General features: G+C 48.5%; 1 protein-coding gene and 1 long non-coding RNA gene across 3 annotated transcripts; one reads left to right on the forward strand and one right to left on the reverse strand.

Moving 5' to 3' along the window:
• Positions 1-360: 360 nt before the first annotated feature.
• LOC311435956 lies at positions 361-6,240 on the reverse strand. 2 transcript variants are annotated; one of them, XR_014692505.1, is made up of 2 exons: positions 6,118-6,240; positions 361-5,203 (listed from the first exon to the last, which is right to left on the reverse strand). It is a non-coding gene; the product is annotated as an uncharacterized lncRNA (long non-coding RNA). The 2 variants fall into 2 exon arrangements; XR_014692506.1 differs by lacking the exon at positions 6,118-6,240 and adding an exon at positions 5,727-6,016.
• On the forward strand, positions 6,174-13,614 carry AREG (amphiregulin). The gene is made up of 6 exons (XM_084517534.1): positions 6,174-6,314; positions 6,429-6,593; positions 9,011-9,194; positions 9,647-9,805; positions 11,478-11,580; positions 12,388-13,614. Exons 1-5 carry the CDS (start codon positions 6,185-6,187, stop codon positions 11,563-11,565), a joined length of 726 nt encoding a protein of 241 aa, XP_084373660.1. The 5' UTR covers positions 6,174-6,184; the 3' UTR covers positions 11,566-11,580; positions 12,388-13,614.
• The last annotated feature ends 3,298 nt before the right edge of the window (positions 13,615-16,912 follow it).

Consider the following 16,912-nt stretch of genomic DNA (forward strand, 5'->3'; position numbering starts at 1 on the left):
CATCTCCACAGTGACTTCATACCCAAGCCACTAAGGTGAGGAAAGGGATATGTTGTTCACCCCACTTAACAAACTCAGTTATTCAAGCTACACTTTGCAACTTTCATTGGCATCAACACACTTCAGGTCAGACAGACTTCCGTGGAGAAGATCCTCCTAGGGCAGCCTGATTTGTAACCCCAAATTGTTGCCACCCCATCTGCACAGGACTACCTCAAGGAACTTTGCCTACAAAAGATTGCTCCTCCACTGTTAAAACCAGTGGTTCTATTTACTCTGACCACACTACACGGTGTCCTTAAAAAGAAAGCTGCAGCAGGCATGGAATAATTAAAAACTACATAAGGGCTTTTGCCTACGGAAAGCCACTTTATCACAGTACGCCAAAAAAGCGATCATCCAGAAGTTGTATGGAATGAAGGAAACAGAAGACTCATAACTAAAATTCCAGGCATTAGAGGCAACCACGTTCTAGCTTTTAGAAACTCCGCATTGTAGTATAGGACTTCGGGATTTTGTTGTAGGTTTGTTGTTGTTGTTCTTTGTTTGTTTGTTTTGTGGGGGGGATTTAAGGTGAAGATTTCTGCTCTGGTCTTTTCAGCTCAATCTCTAAGACACTAAAGAAAAAAAGAAGCCTTTTTTTTCCAAGTGTAGACATTATTCTTCAAACAGCCACGCTGCTCATATAAATACGCACATTCTCTGAGCTGAGTGCTGGGAGATGACCGTGCCTTAATGAACAGCAGCCAGGTAGCTTTTGCTACCATGGTGGAAAAGTTTAAACAATTTTTCTCTTCTTTTTAAAATGAATATGTCGGGGATACTTGCAAAACAATACATGACCTACATCCAACTTTGGAATGCATTAAGATGGCTCTCCCCTTCTGTAGGGACCATGCAGGGCTGCAACCTGAGAAACTGTGTGGAGAAGAGAGATACCATGGTGATTCTGCCCACCTGAGAGCAACAAGGTATTCTGAATATATGCACCTGTGTGCAGAGTGCAGGTGAAGCAGTGTGATATGCAAGGTAAGGGGCCAGAGTTACCTTGCCCAGGTACCTCAGTGCACAGATTACAACAGCAGAGGTCCAGCCTCAGTTTTTGTAGGGACTCCTGTACAACATCTTCCCCTCTTGGTCCCATGGGGCCAGGGAAGCAGGGTCAGGAGGGTGGTGGTGCATTGTAGTACTGTGGGGAGCCTGACTCCAGGAGGACATGGGCAGGACCACGAGCCCTGGAGTCCTGGGGAATGTTTCTGTGATTGCCCGAGGAAATGGAAGAAAGGGCAGCAGGTTTCAGTGCTCTCCGGCATGGAGGAGCTGGTATTACAGAAGGAGATTGTTAGCTGAGGGCCAGCTCCCAGTTCTAGTGTAAATCCAGCATTGCTTCACCCCGCTCACCGCTTCAGGCCCTTACAATTACCGCTGGGGTCAGAATCTGCCCCTGAGCATTTGCAAATTGCACAAAAATGAGTGGGTGAGCGCTGGAGGTTGTATTTGGTCAAATGAGAGCTGCTGGGTGCATGCTGTGTGGAAAATTAACCAGTCAGAGCCTGGGGCAGGGCTCTAACAGCAGGCAGCTTCCCAAAAATCCTCCTAGAGTGTGGCAGGAATTTCATCCCAGCCTGATTTGTAACGTGTTCCCTGCCACCACTGCAAATCTGAGCCCGGCCTGTCATCAGGAGGTGGGAGATGGCCCAGAACATTCTGCAAATTTCAGGCTGGCCATTCCCAAAAGATGTGGAAAGCACGTGTAAAATCCCACCACTGTGATTTGGTAGCATTAAGTCCCTCAGTGCCATTGCATGCTTCATCAGGTGAGGCAGGGATGCACACGGCTGTTAGAGTTTCCCTTAGCTGATTAGGAACCCCTTGGGTTTTCAGGGGGCTGCTTTTCATTTGTATTGATGTAAACGAGAGAAAAACGCAGATCTTGTAGTTGTTGTGGGCGTCTGTAGATTCTGTCCTTTTTGTTTTTATTCTTTAGGCAAGCTGCAGAAGATTTTGCAGTCAAACGTAGAGCAGCTGAAGACACGTGCCACTGGGCAGATTTCCCTGGGGTGAGCAGCTGATGTAGTACACCTACATAAACTATTCCCTTTCTGGATGGGTTTCATTCATGAAGTCTCTGCTTCAACCTAGGTCTCTGGGAAATGAATCGAGCACTACCAGACTGTCACCACCTCAGGAGAGATGTTGCTGTTGACTTTCATGGCAGGGCTGCATGGTCCTCCAAATGCCTGCATATCTCAGAGGCTAGGACCTTCGTATTGATTTCCAGAAGTGCCGTATTGTTTCCCCTTCCTTCCCACCAAGAACCCAGGCTAGGCATCCACATCCTCTTAATTACAGCAATCTTGACTTGCATCAGCAGGAACTGGAGTGACACATGCCTCACTTCAAAGCTCTCTCCCTGCCTATGAGGTAGCTGCTGATAGCAGAAGATACTGGCATCTGCAGATCACAAATCAAGTGAAAGTCTAGTGAGCTGCCCAGAAGACACTGCTCTGGTTTGAGTCATCACCCTTTTCCACCTGTTCTCAACTGGATGGATGAGAAAGGATAACTCATGTTCAAACACCCAGGTCAGCTGCGCCCGCCCATACAAAATAAACATTTGATGTCAGTGAAGAAAATTAATGGGCAGCAATTTCTGCCACTTCCTTTCCCTTCACGCATTTCTCTGGAGTTTTATCAAAAGTAAAGAGAGTGAATAATGAGATCGTGGCTGGCACGCGGACGCTGCTGGAGGACACGATGCCCAAGCGTGCCCCGCCAGGGCCAGGCAGGACTGGTGTCACTTGGCCTCTACAATCCCTGCCTGAGCCCCTGATTGTCACTGCATGGCTGGGGAAGGGACAGGCTGCTTGCTGGCCACCCCATGCAGGGTGAGAGCAGGGTGGCTTTCACTCTGATACGCGGGGACAGAGGAGAAGGAAATATAATCCACATTCTCTGCCAGTCTGGGGGCTCCCAGCGTCATTGAGAGCTGAAAATATGTAACTTCACGTCCTGGGCACATCTTTCCAGTTTGATCACCTCACGCTGATGGATCACGGTCAGTGAGGGGCACAGCAGGTCCCGGGAGCTGCCAAGTGAAAGCTGAGGAGAGCTGAACTTGTACAGAAATGAGAGCATATTCATTTTGCCAGCAAAAATTTGTTGGGATTCACCACAGAATGGGAAATTCACCACAGTTGGGATTCACCACAAATGTCTGCGTGGCAGGGTCTGACCTGCTGTCTCGGGATATCACGCCCTTGCCAGGGTGGTCTGACAGCCCCAGGGAGCAGCTAGCCAGATGATGCACTGCTCCAGAGCAGGAAGCGCAGCCACCACGTTCACCCCTGGTATGGTTTCTGGAGAAGACAAGCCTGGGAGAAGGCAGGCAGACTGTCGGAGAGAAATCTCCCCTCCAACGTGGCTGCAGTGCCATAATCGCACCCTGCGAGGCTCTCCAGCCTTCGGGGAAGTTCCCTGTGCCCCGCAACAAGCAGGATGGACAGTGGCTTGCAGCCACAGCAGGGTGTCCTGCTGGAAAACCCCAGGTGCCGCCGGGAGCGGTGGCTCAGTAGGTGGCACTCTGCATCCACGGGGAACCAGCACCTTCCCAAAAGCGAGCCCTGCCCCTCACTGGCCCAGCACCCTGACCTGCCAGCCCCACTGCAGTGGGGCAGCACACAGGGGTGAGTCCTGCAGCCCCCTCAAAGCTTCATCTCCTTCCATCACTGCTGGGGATGTCCTCCAGCAGCTCAGCCTGGGGACAAAGTCCAAGCATCCTTCCAGCCTGGGAACAACGCCATGGTCAAGCTGAGCACCTCCTGCCTGATAGCATGCAGCTGATGGGGGCACGGAGTTGGGAAGAGCAGATCCAGGCCCTCCCTGCTCAGGAAGTGTCTGATTTCCCTTCGCCTGTGGCAGGTAAGCTGGTCAGAGGCTGGCCCTACAGATCAGCAAGGGGGAGGTTTCCAAAATCTTTGTCCTGCTTGTGGCTCCCTCTGCAGTTGATGGAAGTTCTGTTGGTGACGCATCAGCCAGAGCACTGGGGGCTTCCCTCCCTGCACATCTCCCCAAAACACCTGACCTCTGGAGGTGTCATCTCAGAGAAGCCCGCAGAGCTTTGCTGGAAAGCATTTTGGGAAAAGCTCTGGTGATATCTCCCCCAACCCTCCTCCTGTCCAACTGGCAGCCAGCACCCTCGGTATGTTCCCTGGATGCTGAGTGTCTCACCTTGCTGCCCCAAACATCCCAGCTGCATTGGCAGTACAGGATGGCAAAAGAAAAACACTCTCATGCCTTTGCTGTGGCCACCAGCACTTCTAAAGCGTTTCACAGGGAGAAGAGGAAATTCCTGAACTGTGCTAGTTTATGCCCGGCCACCCGTTTTTCTTGCAGGAAGCAGGAGAGGCAGGAGGAAGTCAGCGAAATGCCTAACAAATTTGTAGCGTGCCAAGCCAAATTCCTTGCCGCTGCCAGCTGGTGAAGCGGAGCCATTGGTTGGAGATTTCAGGAGCGAGGTCAGAGTCAGTAGCTGGATGTGCCATGTTTGGTCTCTAAACAGTGCAGGTAAGACAGTCGATTGCACTCGGGTCATTAAACCTTTCCCCCGGTTAGCTTCTATTTTCACTTGCTTAGCAATTTGCCAAGCACAGCATGAGGTTGGAATTTTCAGTGCTTCTTGGAATGAGATTGAAAGAATTACCTCAAAGTGTTCCCGGTAAATTTCTCTCTAACAAAGGCTGGGAGAAATTTACTTCATTTTAAAGGCAGCAAAAAAAAAAAAGAAAACAGGGAAGCTGTAGGAGCCAGCTTTGAGCACGTCAGGCGAGGGGCAGGAAAGGTCTCAACTTAGGCAGCTCTATTTGGCCATTCTCACAAAACAAACCCCACTTGTAGGCAGAACAGACCCCGTCCCCAAAAGTCAGCATCTCTGCCTTTGGAGAAGCTGTGCTCACACTTGGTCTGTGCCCTGTACCTTACAGGGGTTATGGGTGGGTAGCTCAGGTCTGTGGTGGAGGGGAGGGAGCTGCGTTGAGCCCCAGGCTGCCCCCAAATGAAGACTGAGTGACTGATTTGGCAGCGTCTTTTTTGGAGCTGTCAGGCATCACTTCCCAAGATTTACTCACTCTGGAGTGCTCGGCATGGAGCTGGCATGAGCATGAGAGCCAAACAGAGCCCCGGGAGCTGTGTGTCCTCCTTTGGCCTGCAGAGAAGAGGGGAGAAGACTTAATAACCGAGCAACTTGGATCCCAGCCAGGTTAAACAAAGGCTCCGGCAGCTCCCTGAGCTGCAAATGGCATTCCAGAGCATCCCAATTAGAAGAGCAGAGCTTTGTCTGACTCTCACAGCCATCCCACCCTTTTCTGCTTCCTCCTTACAGTCGAGTACTGGGGATGCTCTTACAACACCCCGTGAGGAGGAACCTGATGCAGAGAGCTCCCACCACACGGCTGCTGGGGGCCGTATGTCCCCCTCCGATGCTCCACGCTGAGCCTTTGTGGTGCTGACCGACACCAAGAGGCACCCACCTGCTGTCCTCGCACCACTGTAGGGCTTTTCTGCATTCCCACCCTACACCAGCACGCTACAACCTGTTCCCCTGGGGTCATCCCCTACAAGCAAGCCGGTGTGGGACACGGGAGAGCAAGGCGCCCTTCACCAGGGGTGAGCGCCCACCCTGGCTGGCTGCCCCCCTCCTTGCCCCAACTTCGTCAGTCATTACTCACGTCCTGCTCCCCGAGCACACCACCCACGGCCCCGCACGCAGGGCCACCACCGCCTTTGTTGCCCCCCAAAACACGCCAACCCGCTTCCTCCGAGGGGCAGAGCAAAGAGCGGGGGCGTGCCCCGCCATAAACGTGCTTGCCCGTGTGTGTACGGGGCTCGCCATGGCAACCCCGCTCCGCATCACAGCGCCAGAGGAGGGGACGCGGAGCCGGGGGGGAGCCGCCGACCCCCTGAGGGGGGCTCCCCACAGGGCGACCGTTGGGCGGGAGCGCGACCATTAGGGGGGTAGAGGGACCGTTAACGGCGGGCGCGAGGCCCCCGCGCGCGCTCAGCAAGGTGCGCGTGCGCCGCCCTCCCCCCGCCCTCACGGCTCCCTCCCTCCCCCCTTACCTGCGGCCCCGCCCGGTGACGTCACGGAGCCGCCTATAAAAGGGGCGGCGGCGGCGGGCGGCTCCTCATGGAGCGCTGCGCGCCGCCGCCTGTCGCGACACTCCCCCTGTCGCCGCCGTCTCCTCCGACGCTCCCGTCGCCGCCGCGATCACCGATGCGCGCCCTGGCGTTGCTCGTCGCGCTGGCCGCGCTCGCAGGTGCGGGGGAGGGCGGTGAGGGCGCCTCGCGGGCGGCGGTTGGGGCCGTTATGAGGCGGTTGGGGGGGGTTGGCGGGCTGCGCGCCCCCCTGACGGCGCCGTCTCTCCTCACAGCCCGCCTCGCCGCCGCCTCAGCGGCCAACGGCACCCAGCCCGGCCCGAGGGAGGCTGAGGGCCGCCAGGGGGAGGCTGTGCCCGGCCCCGACTACGAGGAGGAGGAGGAGGAGGGTGAAGAGGCGCTGCCCGTCCACCAGTACATCGTGGATGACTTGATCCGAGGTGAGGCGGCGGTCCCTCCCCGCGGCTGTGCTTCGCCTGCCCCGTGCTGCCCCTTCTCGCCTCGCCTGTGTGGAGTGCTCCTGCTGGGTTAGAAATAGGGCGTCAGGTTTGGGAGCTCGGTGGGAGTGAAGTTAGGGGGTGTGGGAGCTGCTGTGCTGCCTTCCTCACTTTCCTCACAGGAAAGTTGTGGTGGAGTGACTGCCTAGCTGCTGTGGGAGCATCAGCAGGGCTGCTGGGTGCTGTCCCTCTCAGGAGAGGGGTTGAGATGAGGCTGGTTGTACTGCCTTGAAGGCTTTTTGGGGTGTCTTCTCATGCTTACTTGACTTGGAGTTGACTAAAGCTTTGCAGAAGAAACCAACACAAGCGCCATAAGTGGCTGCAGAAGTGCTTGTTAGGCATCCTTTAGCCAGCACTTAAACAGTCCTGGAAGCAATGAGGATATTTGAGCAGCCCACCGGACCAAGAACAGAGGGGACAGGAGGACCTTCTTGGTTCTCATCTAAGTGCAGTTGTGAGACAAGTTGTGGAGGCTGGGGCTAAAGGAATACCTACGAGTGATTAGCAATTCAGTGCAGGATAGTAATCGGTGCTGTTGCCTTCTAGGATGGGATCCAACTGCTGTTTTTCCTGAGGGAACACCCTGAGGCTTGAATGAGACTCAGGGGAGCATGTTCCAGATATTATGTATGGGAACGTGTGGACCCTTGTTCAAGCTTTCTGTGACTGCAAGACCTTCAGGGGGAACAGGAATGTCAGAGTTAGTGAGCAGTTTAGCCAGTAAAACTACTGGCTCCGTGACTTCTGTGTTGTCTAACTGCACAGAAACCAGATTTGTTACCAAAGGTGGTTGGTTTGTAGACAAGCTCTGCTACTTGGCATGAGGTTTATCTGTGGAGGGAGTCTTCAAGCTGTTATGATTCAACTGTGGATGGTTTTCTTGGCTATGCAGCTTGCAGACGGGGACGTAGATCAAACCAACAGCCTCTTCCTTGAAGAAGGAAGAAAGGAAACAGCCTCAATTACGAAAGTGTGAACCTAAATGTCAAGTCCAACTGGACAGGACAGAGGCCTCAGCTGTCAGTTTTAAGTTCACACTTCTAGGGATAGGAAACCTTGCTGCAGGAACAGTGTTCCTAGTTTACATATTAATATAGTTTATACAATTTGAATCAGACTTCTGGTTGCTGAAGGCGTTTTTGCTTTTAAGTAACTTCAAGCCAGGCTTGTTGCTCTAGAACTTAAAATGATTGCTGTCTAGACAACAGTGAACTACACCTTGTTTCTTTGTGTACTTTGTGCCATCTCTTGGCACTAGAAATACAGGGCTATGGAGTTGTTGCATCCTGTTGTGGTAACTGCCTGCATGTGTAGTGCTCTGAGTGAAATAATCCCCAAATTTTTCTCTTTGCGGCACTATAGGGAAATAAACAGTCTGGAAGATGGCTGCAAATGTCTTCTCTGTTGTTGAGACCTCATGTGGTTAACTGTTACTCCTGAATAGCGTGGCATCACTTGGGGAAGACTTGTTTTATGGCTAGCAGAAAAGGGTTGGTTTGTTCAGAGAACCAGTGCTTCACCACCTTGCTCTATGATAATGCTATCAAGCTTTGTTGCCATGTGTCTGTGGAGTTTATTCAGCTAGTCAGTGACTGCCCTATGCTTGTTCTCCCTGGCAAAAGGAAGATGCCCTCAAATCCAAAGGCTACTAAGACACCAGCCTCTTAAACCACACTCTTTGGGAGGTTTATTTTAATTGAGATAATGAGGGGCAACAGTAAGTGGCAGAACAAATAACCTGACTCTTGTGGACTCTCCTGCTTTCACTCCTCTGGTGCACTCATCTCAAAGTAGGAGAACTGGAAATGAACTATCTCTTCTGCTGAGGACAGCACTGCAGGTTATTTGGGAGAAACAAGTATGCTAACTGGGATAGCAGGCTGTCTTGGCTTGACAAGCGCCCAGGACTATCTAGCAACTTACAAAGCCTTTCATCACTGATGCAAATAGAGTTTAGAGCAACGGAGGCTGGTAGCCTTGCATCTGCATCGCTATAAAATGTGTGGATGGCTTGGCTCAGTGTGAACTCATATTCTTCAGAAGTCCTTGACTGAACCTATGTGGTTTCACTCAAGTGTCTTAGCCATGTGGAACACGGCTAAGTCCTTTAACTCTGCTCTTTATCCACTCCATCTTCTTTTGCCTGCATTGCTCAGGACTCAACGGTATCAGAGTTAAGCTTAATGAGCTTCTGAGCTTGCTGCATTTGTGCTGGATGTCAAGTACCCAGGTCTTTGCTCACTTGCATTCTGTGCTCCACAATCACAGGCTCTCATGAAGTGATTCCCAAATCTTATTTCATTTTCACAGGATCTGTCTGTTTAGCATTACTAGACTGAGTCCTCTTGTTCTTTTTTCAGTTGAACCTGTGGTTAAGCCCAAGACAACAAAGAAAGGGGGCGAGAAGAATGCTGGCAAATCAAGAAGGAAGAAGAACAAAGGGAAGAACAAAAAGAAAGGGACTCCCTGTGAAATGGAATACAAAAACTTTTGCATCCATGGTGAATGCGTATACCTAGAACATCTCCAGATGGTGACCTGCAAGTAAGTTACGTGCACCTTGCGAGCCAGCTGTGATTTGCATGTGCTGGTGGCATATGAGGGCTTAGAGGAAAAATTGGTGTCAAGTTGGCCTAGATCCATCTCGTGCAGTATTTTGACTGAGAATCTTTCTGCCATGTAAATTAAGTGATGATGGAATCTGAGATGCATAACAAGCCACTGAACTCATCAGTTGGTCATAAACTTGAACCAAAAGAATGAAAAGGCGTGTCTTCTTGGAACATCACGCCCAAACTAATCTTGACTTGTTGAAATGCTGACAAATCTTGTGCTAGAGCAGTGACTGCATTTCATGAACATGCTCTGAAGAGAGCATCTTGAGATTCATGTGAAACTCTGAAGATGTTGAAGTCAGGCTTGAATGTGTGTGTAGGCGTCCTTGGCTCCAGACGGTATGGGAGCTGATAAGAACTTGTGTTGATGTTTACTTGCAGGTGTCATCAGGATTTCTTTGGTGAGCGCTGTGGTGAACAGTTCATGAAGACTCAAAGGAAGAATGATGTGGCAGACTACTCCAAGACCGTGTTGGTAGTGGTAGCTGTCCTGCTCTCAAGCATCAGCTTCGTTACTGTACTTATCGTTGTGATAGTGCAGTAAGTATTATGTTCTTGGGTGTCTGGCTGGCTTAAGGGTGAGCAGGGCTTGTGTCTGGTTGTGTCAAAAGTCTGTGTGGCTTGTCTGAACTGTGTGCAAGACCTCCAAAAGGGCAGAGTTCTTATCCTGGCTTGAAGATGTCTTGAGGGTAGAAGCGAAGTCTGAAAAGTTCATATCAGGTGTTCGCTTACTCTTTCATTATTGGCTATGTGCAGCCTGTGAATGCTAAGTTTTAAATCAAGAGCCTTCCTGCTACAACCAGAGTACTGGTGCTGCGAAGCATCAGCAGGAGGTGGAGGAGAAGCATTAACGCTGATGCAGCAGTGCATTTCCTAATCCTTGTGCAGAATAATTCTGCCAGCAGTAATGTGACTAATATGTGGCTGTTATCCAACAGCTGGGTACACAGCTAGAGGTAAGGAAACAGTCCTCTAGCTGTCCTTTTCTCGATGGAGGTTGCTGGGCTTAAATACTTGTGCTTTGGGAGAATCAAATAAGGGAGCAAGTGCTGTCTGTCCAAAAGGTTGTATGGCATGCTGTTAAGGTTGAGGAAACAACCATTCCTTGGTTAACGGCTGCAGACAGTGCAGAGCAGTGGGTAACCAGAATCTCAGGTCCTGTTCTATGTACAGTAAAAACTTCACTGGGAATGTTCTTTATGCCTTGCATGAATGCCTCTTCTGTACCTGTGTTTCTCTGTACAAGGTACATGCAGCAGCTTCTACCCATCTATGCCTTGGCTTCTTGTTCTCTAGGCTTTCTGCTGCTGCCATTAGGTAGCTGGCACAGGGAACCTGGATCCAGTGTTAACCAAGCACAGGAGCAGTTCTCTAGGTCAGACACTGCAGCAGGGCTTGGGGTAGTGTGGGTGAAACTCAGAAATCTGGTCTAATTTTAGATTTAGAAGTACATTGAATTAGGTACATGCTGTACCCTTTTGTGCAATTCAGGAAACGAGGTGTGCATTTGTCGTGTTGTTGCTTCATATTTAGATGTGAACTTGAGGAATGCTGGGAAGAACAGTTGCTCTCTGAACACTGCCTCATTCCTCTCTGCTATGAGAGAGAACCAGTTTGTAGTGCTGTAAGAAAACGAGCAGAGTTAGCTGCTGAGGCAAGCCATGCAATAGGACTGCATCTGTCCCATGAACACTCATGAGCTTGAACCGTGAGGTTCATTTATCTGTACCTGTGTCCAGAGGTGGCTTGTTGGGAACACTAGAAAAGACTTCAGGGGAAAAAAATCAGTTAGCAGCTTGCTTTTGATGGGTATTTTGACAAATCTCTTAAATCCCTGTTCCCTTCAAGTCCTGCTCCAGGAAGGAGCAAAGCAGTCTTCACTCTGCAGCTGGTTGCAAAAGGCCTCTGGGCTTTTTGCAGCAAGGCCTCTTCCTCTTGATACCTAGTGAAGCTTGAATCAGGAAGCCCTGGCTCTGTGTGGCAAAACTGCCTGTACTTAACCTGGAGGATCTGTAATGTTATCAAGCTGTCAGATGTAGCTTAGAGATGAATAGTTAAACATTTAAACAGTTGTGCTCAAAAATTCCTGGTGCTCTGGGGTTGCTTGAGGATTTGAAGGATGTTAAGTGTGAATGGTGCAGAGAATGGGGGGCTTGTGACAGAAGGCTTTGTCAGGGTTCAAAATGACCTCTAACATGATGTTGTTCCACAGGGTCAGGAAAAAGTGTCCGCAGTATGAAGAGAAAGAAGAAAGGAAAAAACTTCGGCAAGAAAACAGAAATGGACATGTTGGTGTGTAAATGAGGAAAAAGCAGGTATGAAAGCTGATGTGAAACTTGTTTCAGGTTTTCTAGGTTGGGGTTAACAACACAGGAGTTGCATGCATGTTCAGCAAAGCTAGCCTTACCTTTTAACACATCAAGTGCCTTGAAGCAGGTAGGTTACATGCAAGTGACCTAGGTTACTGGTTTTCTGAAACCACTCATGTTGCAGTTCTGTGAACTCTTCAACAGCACTGTTAGCTTTCTGGTAGGCCTTATCATAGGATATAGCGCAGCAGCCAGATGGATCATTATCTCTCCTGAGAAGTACTGAGACTTTTCACATCTCTTCAAGGCATTAGCAAGTTTGCAGTGCTTAGGGAATACAGAAAGACCAAGCTGCCAACTCAACAACCACCACAGATAGCTCCTCAGTCAAGTTCCATACTCAAAGCAACAGTGCTGAAGCTCCTTGGATAGATGGATTGCTTTAGGGAGAAATGTGGTGGCTTTTAATGAGCAAGTAAGTTACTCTCTTCTGAGCAGAACTGTATTAAACAGCAGTTTCAAGGACTTCTATTGAACAGGAGTTACACTACAAGCTGAAGGAGAAACTAAAGGATAGTCCAGAAAAACTTTGGCATACAGTACTTACGCTTTACCTCATGTGAACTACAGAGCTTATCCAAGCTTTGTCCCGTGACAGTTGCTGAGTTTGCTCAATGTTTGCTTGAAGCTGAAGAACGTGTAGCAGGGCGCACATAGCTAACCTGCCTGCCTTGGATGTAGGTTTGACCTGTTTCTAGTGCGGAATGCTCATGTTTTGGGTGATGGTTAACGTGCCTGGTCTGCCCCTTACAGAACAATTCTGCTGTGGCCACTGCCAAGCTACAGGGTACCTCTGGCTACCTGCCACATCCACCTGGACACTGGGGGCTGGAGTTGTTGCCACTAAGCCCTGACTCATCAAGATGGAGGCTGCCGCAAGGAGATGCCCAACATGCCACTTGCTGCTGAACCACTTGCTGGGGAGAACAGTTGCCACTCTTTGTACAACAACATGGAGGGAGCTGCCGCTGCAGGGGCAGAGGACTTGCTATCAGGACGTGCTGGAGACTGCTGTTACTGAGCTTTCTCTACCTGTGCTAGACCTCCAGTCTCTGCTGTTTTGTGGATGGACTTTTTTTTCTGCTAGCAAGTCTCTTTTGGCAGCTCTAACTGAGGAGAAGTTGTGGCTTTCAGCAAAGTGAGGCGAAGGGGAGGATGTTCCCTTCCCTCTCCCCAAAGTTAGAGAAGAGCTTATCTAACTAGGCCTCAGTGGACAAAACTAATTCTGCTCTTGCTGTGCTCCCTGTTGATATCAGCTTCAAACGATTTCATCTCCAGTTCTGACTTGCAGGGTGTTGGTGACAAATCTGTTAGCCACACCTGGGTTCTGTTACTGTATGTGTGGAAGGTTCTCTCTCTGAATTCAGTAGGACTTACTGTGTGAGTGGAGCTATCCATCTGTGTGTGTGCTAGCCACAGTTAAAACTAGCCTCCTCAGGATGCTAAGAAGGTCTGAAGCTCTGTCCCTGAAGGAAAGCAATGCTTGAAAAAGCAATAAGCCTGGGCACTCCTGTTGTGGTGTCTGTCCATTGGCTACAAACACAGCTGTTATCCAGCTGTTGGATGCTGCTTTGAGCAGCATTGAAGTCAAGTGATGCGAATCAGATTCAGCCATTTGACAACTCAGCCAAGAACCTGTTCCTTTGAAGAAAGAAATTGATGCACTGATACTCGGCAAGTGGTGGTCTCCTGTGCTCTACCTCCTGGTGTGAAGAACTCTACTTACCTCAAACTTCTCTGACCCAAGTACCCTCAGTTTCTTGAATGCCCATGCAATCTTGAGCACGGAGTATTATCTGAGTTCAGTTTCTTCTTGGAAGACTGTGTGCACTTTCTAAATAGATCAGAATTCTTCTGGTAGCAGAGCAATGCCATTAATTGTCAAGTTATATCTGTAAATGTGTACATTTATTGTATTTAATATTTAATGTTTCCATAACAAACTTATTTATTTTATAATTAAACTTTTTTATAATCTTATCATGGTAAGAGTTTTTCTTGCTCTCAGGAGTACATGTAAACACTTGAAATTAGAGCTTGGTTTCTCCTCTAAGAATGAGTTTTAACACTTACATGCACAAAACAGGCCTGGGAAGACCTAACCTACAGCAGGTGCAAAGTAGAGCTCGGTGTTCTTCTCAGAGTGCAAGTTGTTTGTAAACAATGTGCAAATGCAAGTGCTTGCTTCAGTAGGAAGTCCATTAAATTCAACTACAAAGGAGCCTTTTAAGTACTGGACTAGGGAGGGCATTAGTGAGCTACCTCATTGGAAGCAAAATTTGAAACACAAGTTTCAGCAGATGAGTAGCCATTTGCAGCAAAGGGAGAGCTGGGATTGTTGAACAGGGAGAGTCTTTCATCTCACTGTGGTCAGAGAGGATTTCAACGGTGGCTTGGAATCCCATCTTAAGTAAATGAGGAAAAGCAGAATAGCTTCAGGCCTGTGACTCTAAACAGCAAGGAAACCTTGGCCTGTAAAGTCTACCTTTAATTTCTATCCTTCCACAAGTGATTATTAGTCCAACTGTGTGCTGATGTTCCCTCTAAGCATTTCCAGGAGGGAGCTGGGGTCTGAGGTCCAAGTTGCCTAGAAAAAGGGATTCAAAGGGACAAGAGCTGCTTAAATTCCATAGTTTGAATAAAGATGTGAGAACCTTCTTTTTAAAGCCTCTCTCTCAAACAGGTCTCCAAGAAGGTTAACTGTTGTGTCTTAGGTTGTGGCAGATTGCAAAACTTTCAGGAAAAAAAAGACCTCAAACTTTCTGCTGGGACCTAAGTTGTGTGCTTGCTGTAGGAGAAGGGCACAGTCCTGTGTCACAGAGCTGAGCCTTGGCCTTTTGGCTTAGCCAGGCTGTTCTCAGACATTCTCTGTGAGAGCCTGTATGGCATGTAGCTGAGGTACAGGTAAATGTATTGCAACATCTCTTGGGAATATGGCAATACTTCATTCCAGGGAACTTGCTTCATTACCAAAGTAAATAGCATCTCTCCAAGTGGCTTTTCCACAGACATTTGGTATTAGAGCTCTGGCAAGAAAAGCTGTTTCTGTAAGTCATGCCAAGGTTTTTGCTTTGGAGTAAACAAGCTCAATCTCAGTAGTGGCTGAGGCATAGCCTAGTGAGACTAGGAATGGATTGCAACTCATATGAAAGCCATGAGACTTCTCTACCCAAATCATATACATCTTCAGTCATCTTTATAAAGTAAATACCATATTTTTTTTTTCCTTGATAGGCTAAACCAGTCTGAGGCTAAACCAGACTGAGGTGTTTTCACTCTTCCTGTTACAGCTTTGAAGCCTAACAAAAGTGAAGCTTCTACAGTGCAACTTGTAAATTCCATCTGTTGTATGTTTTTCGTACTCTGAGTGACTGAAGTTACAAAATGCAGGTGCCCAGCTGAGCCATTTCTGAGAAGTTGCAATCTTGAAAGTTTAAGCCTCAGCTGCAGTTGTCCTGGCTTGGACTGCAGTTCTTGTCAATAATCAAGAAGGAAAATTGTTGATTGCTGCCAGGTGGCTGTGCATGTGCTAACAGCTGTCCTGTGTTAGGCAGGCAGCTTTCTGTGTTCCTTGTGGTGGCCTTTCTGAGCACTGTAGAATGTTTGCTGAGGATATTCCTTCTTGAGAAATTTAGTGCATAAAACTGAGGTGGATGTGCCCTGTCCAGGAATAATACTTAACTGTGTATTTAGAACTAACATGCAGCTTTCCAGTTAAAAAATAAAAATAAGAAAATATGCATTTGATCAACTGGAACTGCAGGCAAATACTCATGACTTTTTTCTTCTTAGCAAGCAACAATATTTTTTTTTCTGCTGGAGCTATGGCACTGACTAATTACAGCTTATTACCAGCTTCCTAATGTGAGTTTGGTACACAACCACTATTAAGACCTAGTGTGCCCAGTGGGTTGTTTGATTGGAAAAAAAAAACTGTTGGATGGAATGATAAATCTGTAAGTCTCTTGACATTCATGGATGTGACGTTTGTGTGACAAGCAAATCTGATCTGCTGCAGGGCAAGGCCAAAGAGAATCTTGAATGCTGGTCCTTCACAGCCAGGTCTGTTTTTCAGGATACATACATCATCTGCTCCCCTCATCTTTGAGTTTCCTTCATTCCAGTAAGCATGCCACACATGGTCCCGCACATTATCAGGAAGTTTTGTCTCTGGATTTTTCTTGGCCTTCCAATGGTAGCGTCACTTTGACAGGAGAGCTTCTGTGTCCTTGTTACCTGTAGCTGCCTCTGCTGAGACCTGGAAGAGCAGCCTGACCTCTCTTGCACAATTTTCTGCACACATGGCTGATTTTGCAAAGCATTTTTGGTATCCAGCTCAGTATCCAGGAATTCTGGTAAAGCGTGGGTCACATCTACTTGCACAATTCCTTGCCATTTCCTAAACGTTTTGTTCTCTGCGATCTCTGTGATTTTTTAGAAGACATAGTAGTTCCTTATGTTTCTTCTGTTGTGGCTTTGTGACATTTTTGCATGTTTTGCAGTTGTCTATAACCAGAACAGCCTTCTTTCTCCTTGTGAACCTTGCACCCCTCCTCCTACCTTCCTCTCAGTGGCCCTTGTCTCCTTCAAGAGGGAGGCTTGACCTCTTCAGTAGCAGATGTTCCTTTAAATCTTGACCTGCTGGGTATCACAGAAAGACTGGTTCTTCTCTGTGGCACAGGAAAGGTGCAAGTTAAAGATGTTTTCTTCTTCCTGATATACAGGAACATTTGTGAAGATGTTTGCATTGGCAGCTGCTGCAAGTAGACATAGTGCAGCAATTTGCTTAAATCCATCTTTGAGTTGTTCAGTGCCATTGCCGGTAGTTGGTGTAAAGTTTAGTATTCTTAAAATATCTGTGTGTTTTTTATATCAATATACTTTGCTATCCTGCTAGCATGACAAGTACTTCAGTAAACTACTTGAACAAACATAACTGAGGGCAAGGTTGTTAACGGGGACAAATGCCGGCTTGGTTTTGAAGAGGTTTTCTCAATGCACTAACGGTATGCCTCATTTCAGTGAACTGTCCTGCAGTCACTTGGCTCTTGAGGAGTTTTCTTTGATAGGAAGTGATGGCTTCATGTTCTTGGTGACAACTGAATGCAGTAAGTGAGCGTGCTCACGGAGCAAGAGCAAAGTGTTTGTGTCGGTGGTGGAGGCTATTCACAGGAGATAAACCAGTGGACAGAAAGGTCAGACAGCCTTTAATAAGCAAACTTTGATTCCTTCTCATTTTGTGAACAAAGCTGTACATACCTATCGTTCCTCAGCTGGT

This window comes from Aythya ferina (assembly GCF_964211825.1).
Source record: "Aythya ferina genome assembly, chromosome: 4".
Taxonomy (NCBI): Eukaryota; Metazoa; Chordata; class Aves; order Anseriformes; family Anatidae; genus Aythya; species Aythya ferina.

What these genes read in the sequence shown, in the direction of transcription:
- AREG (XM_084517534.1), top strand. Translation starts at nt 6,185, where the DNA reads ATGGAGCGCTGCGCGCCGCCGCCTGTCGCGACACTCCCCCTGTCGCCG. An exon ending in CGCGCTGGCCGCGCTCGCAG is followed by an intron (nt 6,315 to 6,428) that starts GTGCGGGGGAGG and finishes CTCTCCTCACAG; the next exon opens with CCCGCCTCGCCGCCGCCTCA. An exon ending in CTTATCGTTGTGATAGTGCA is followed by an intron (nt 9,806 to 11,477) that starts GTAAGTATTATG and finishes GTTGTTCCACAG; the next exon opens with GGTCAGGAAAAAGTGTCCGC.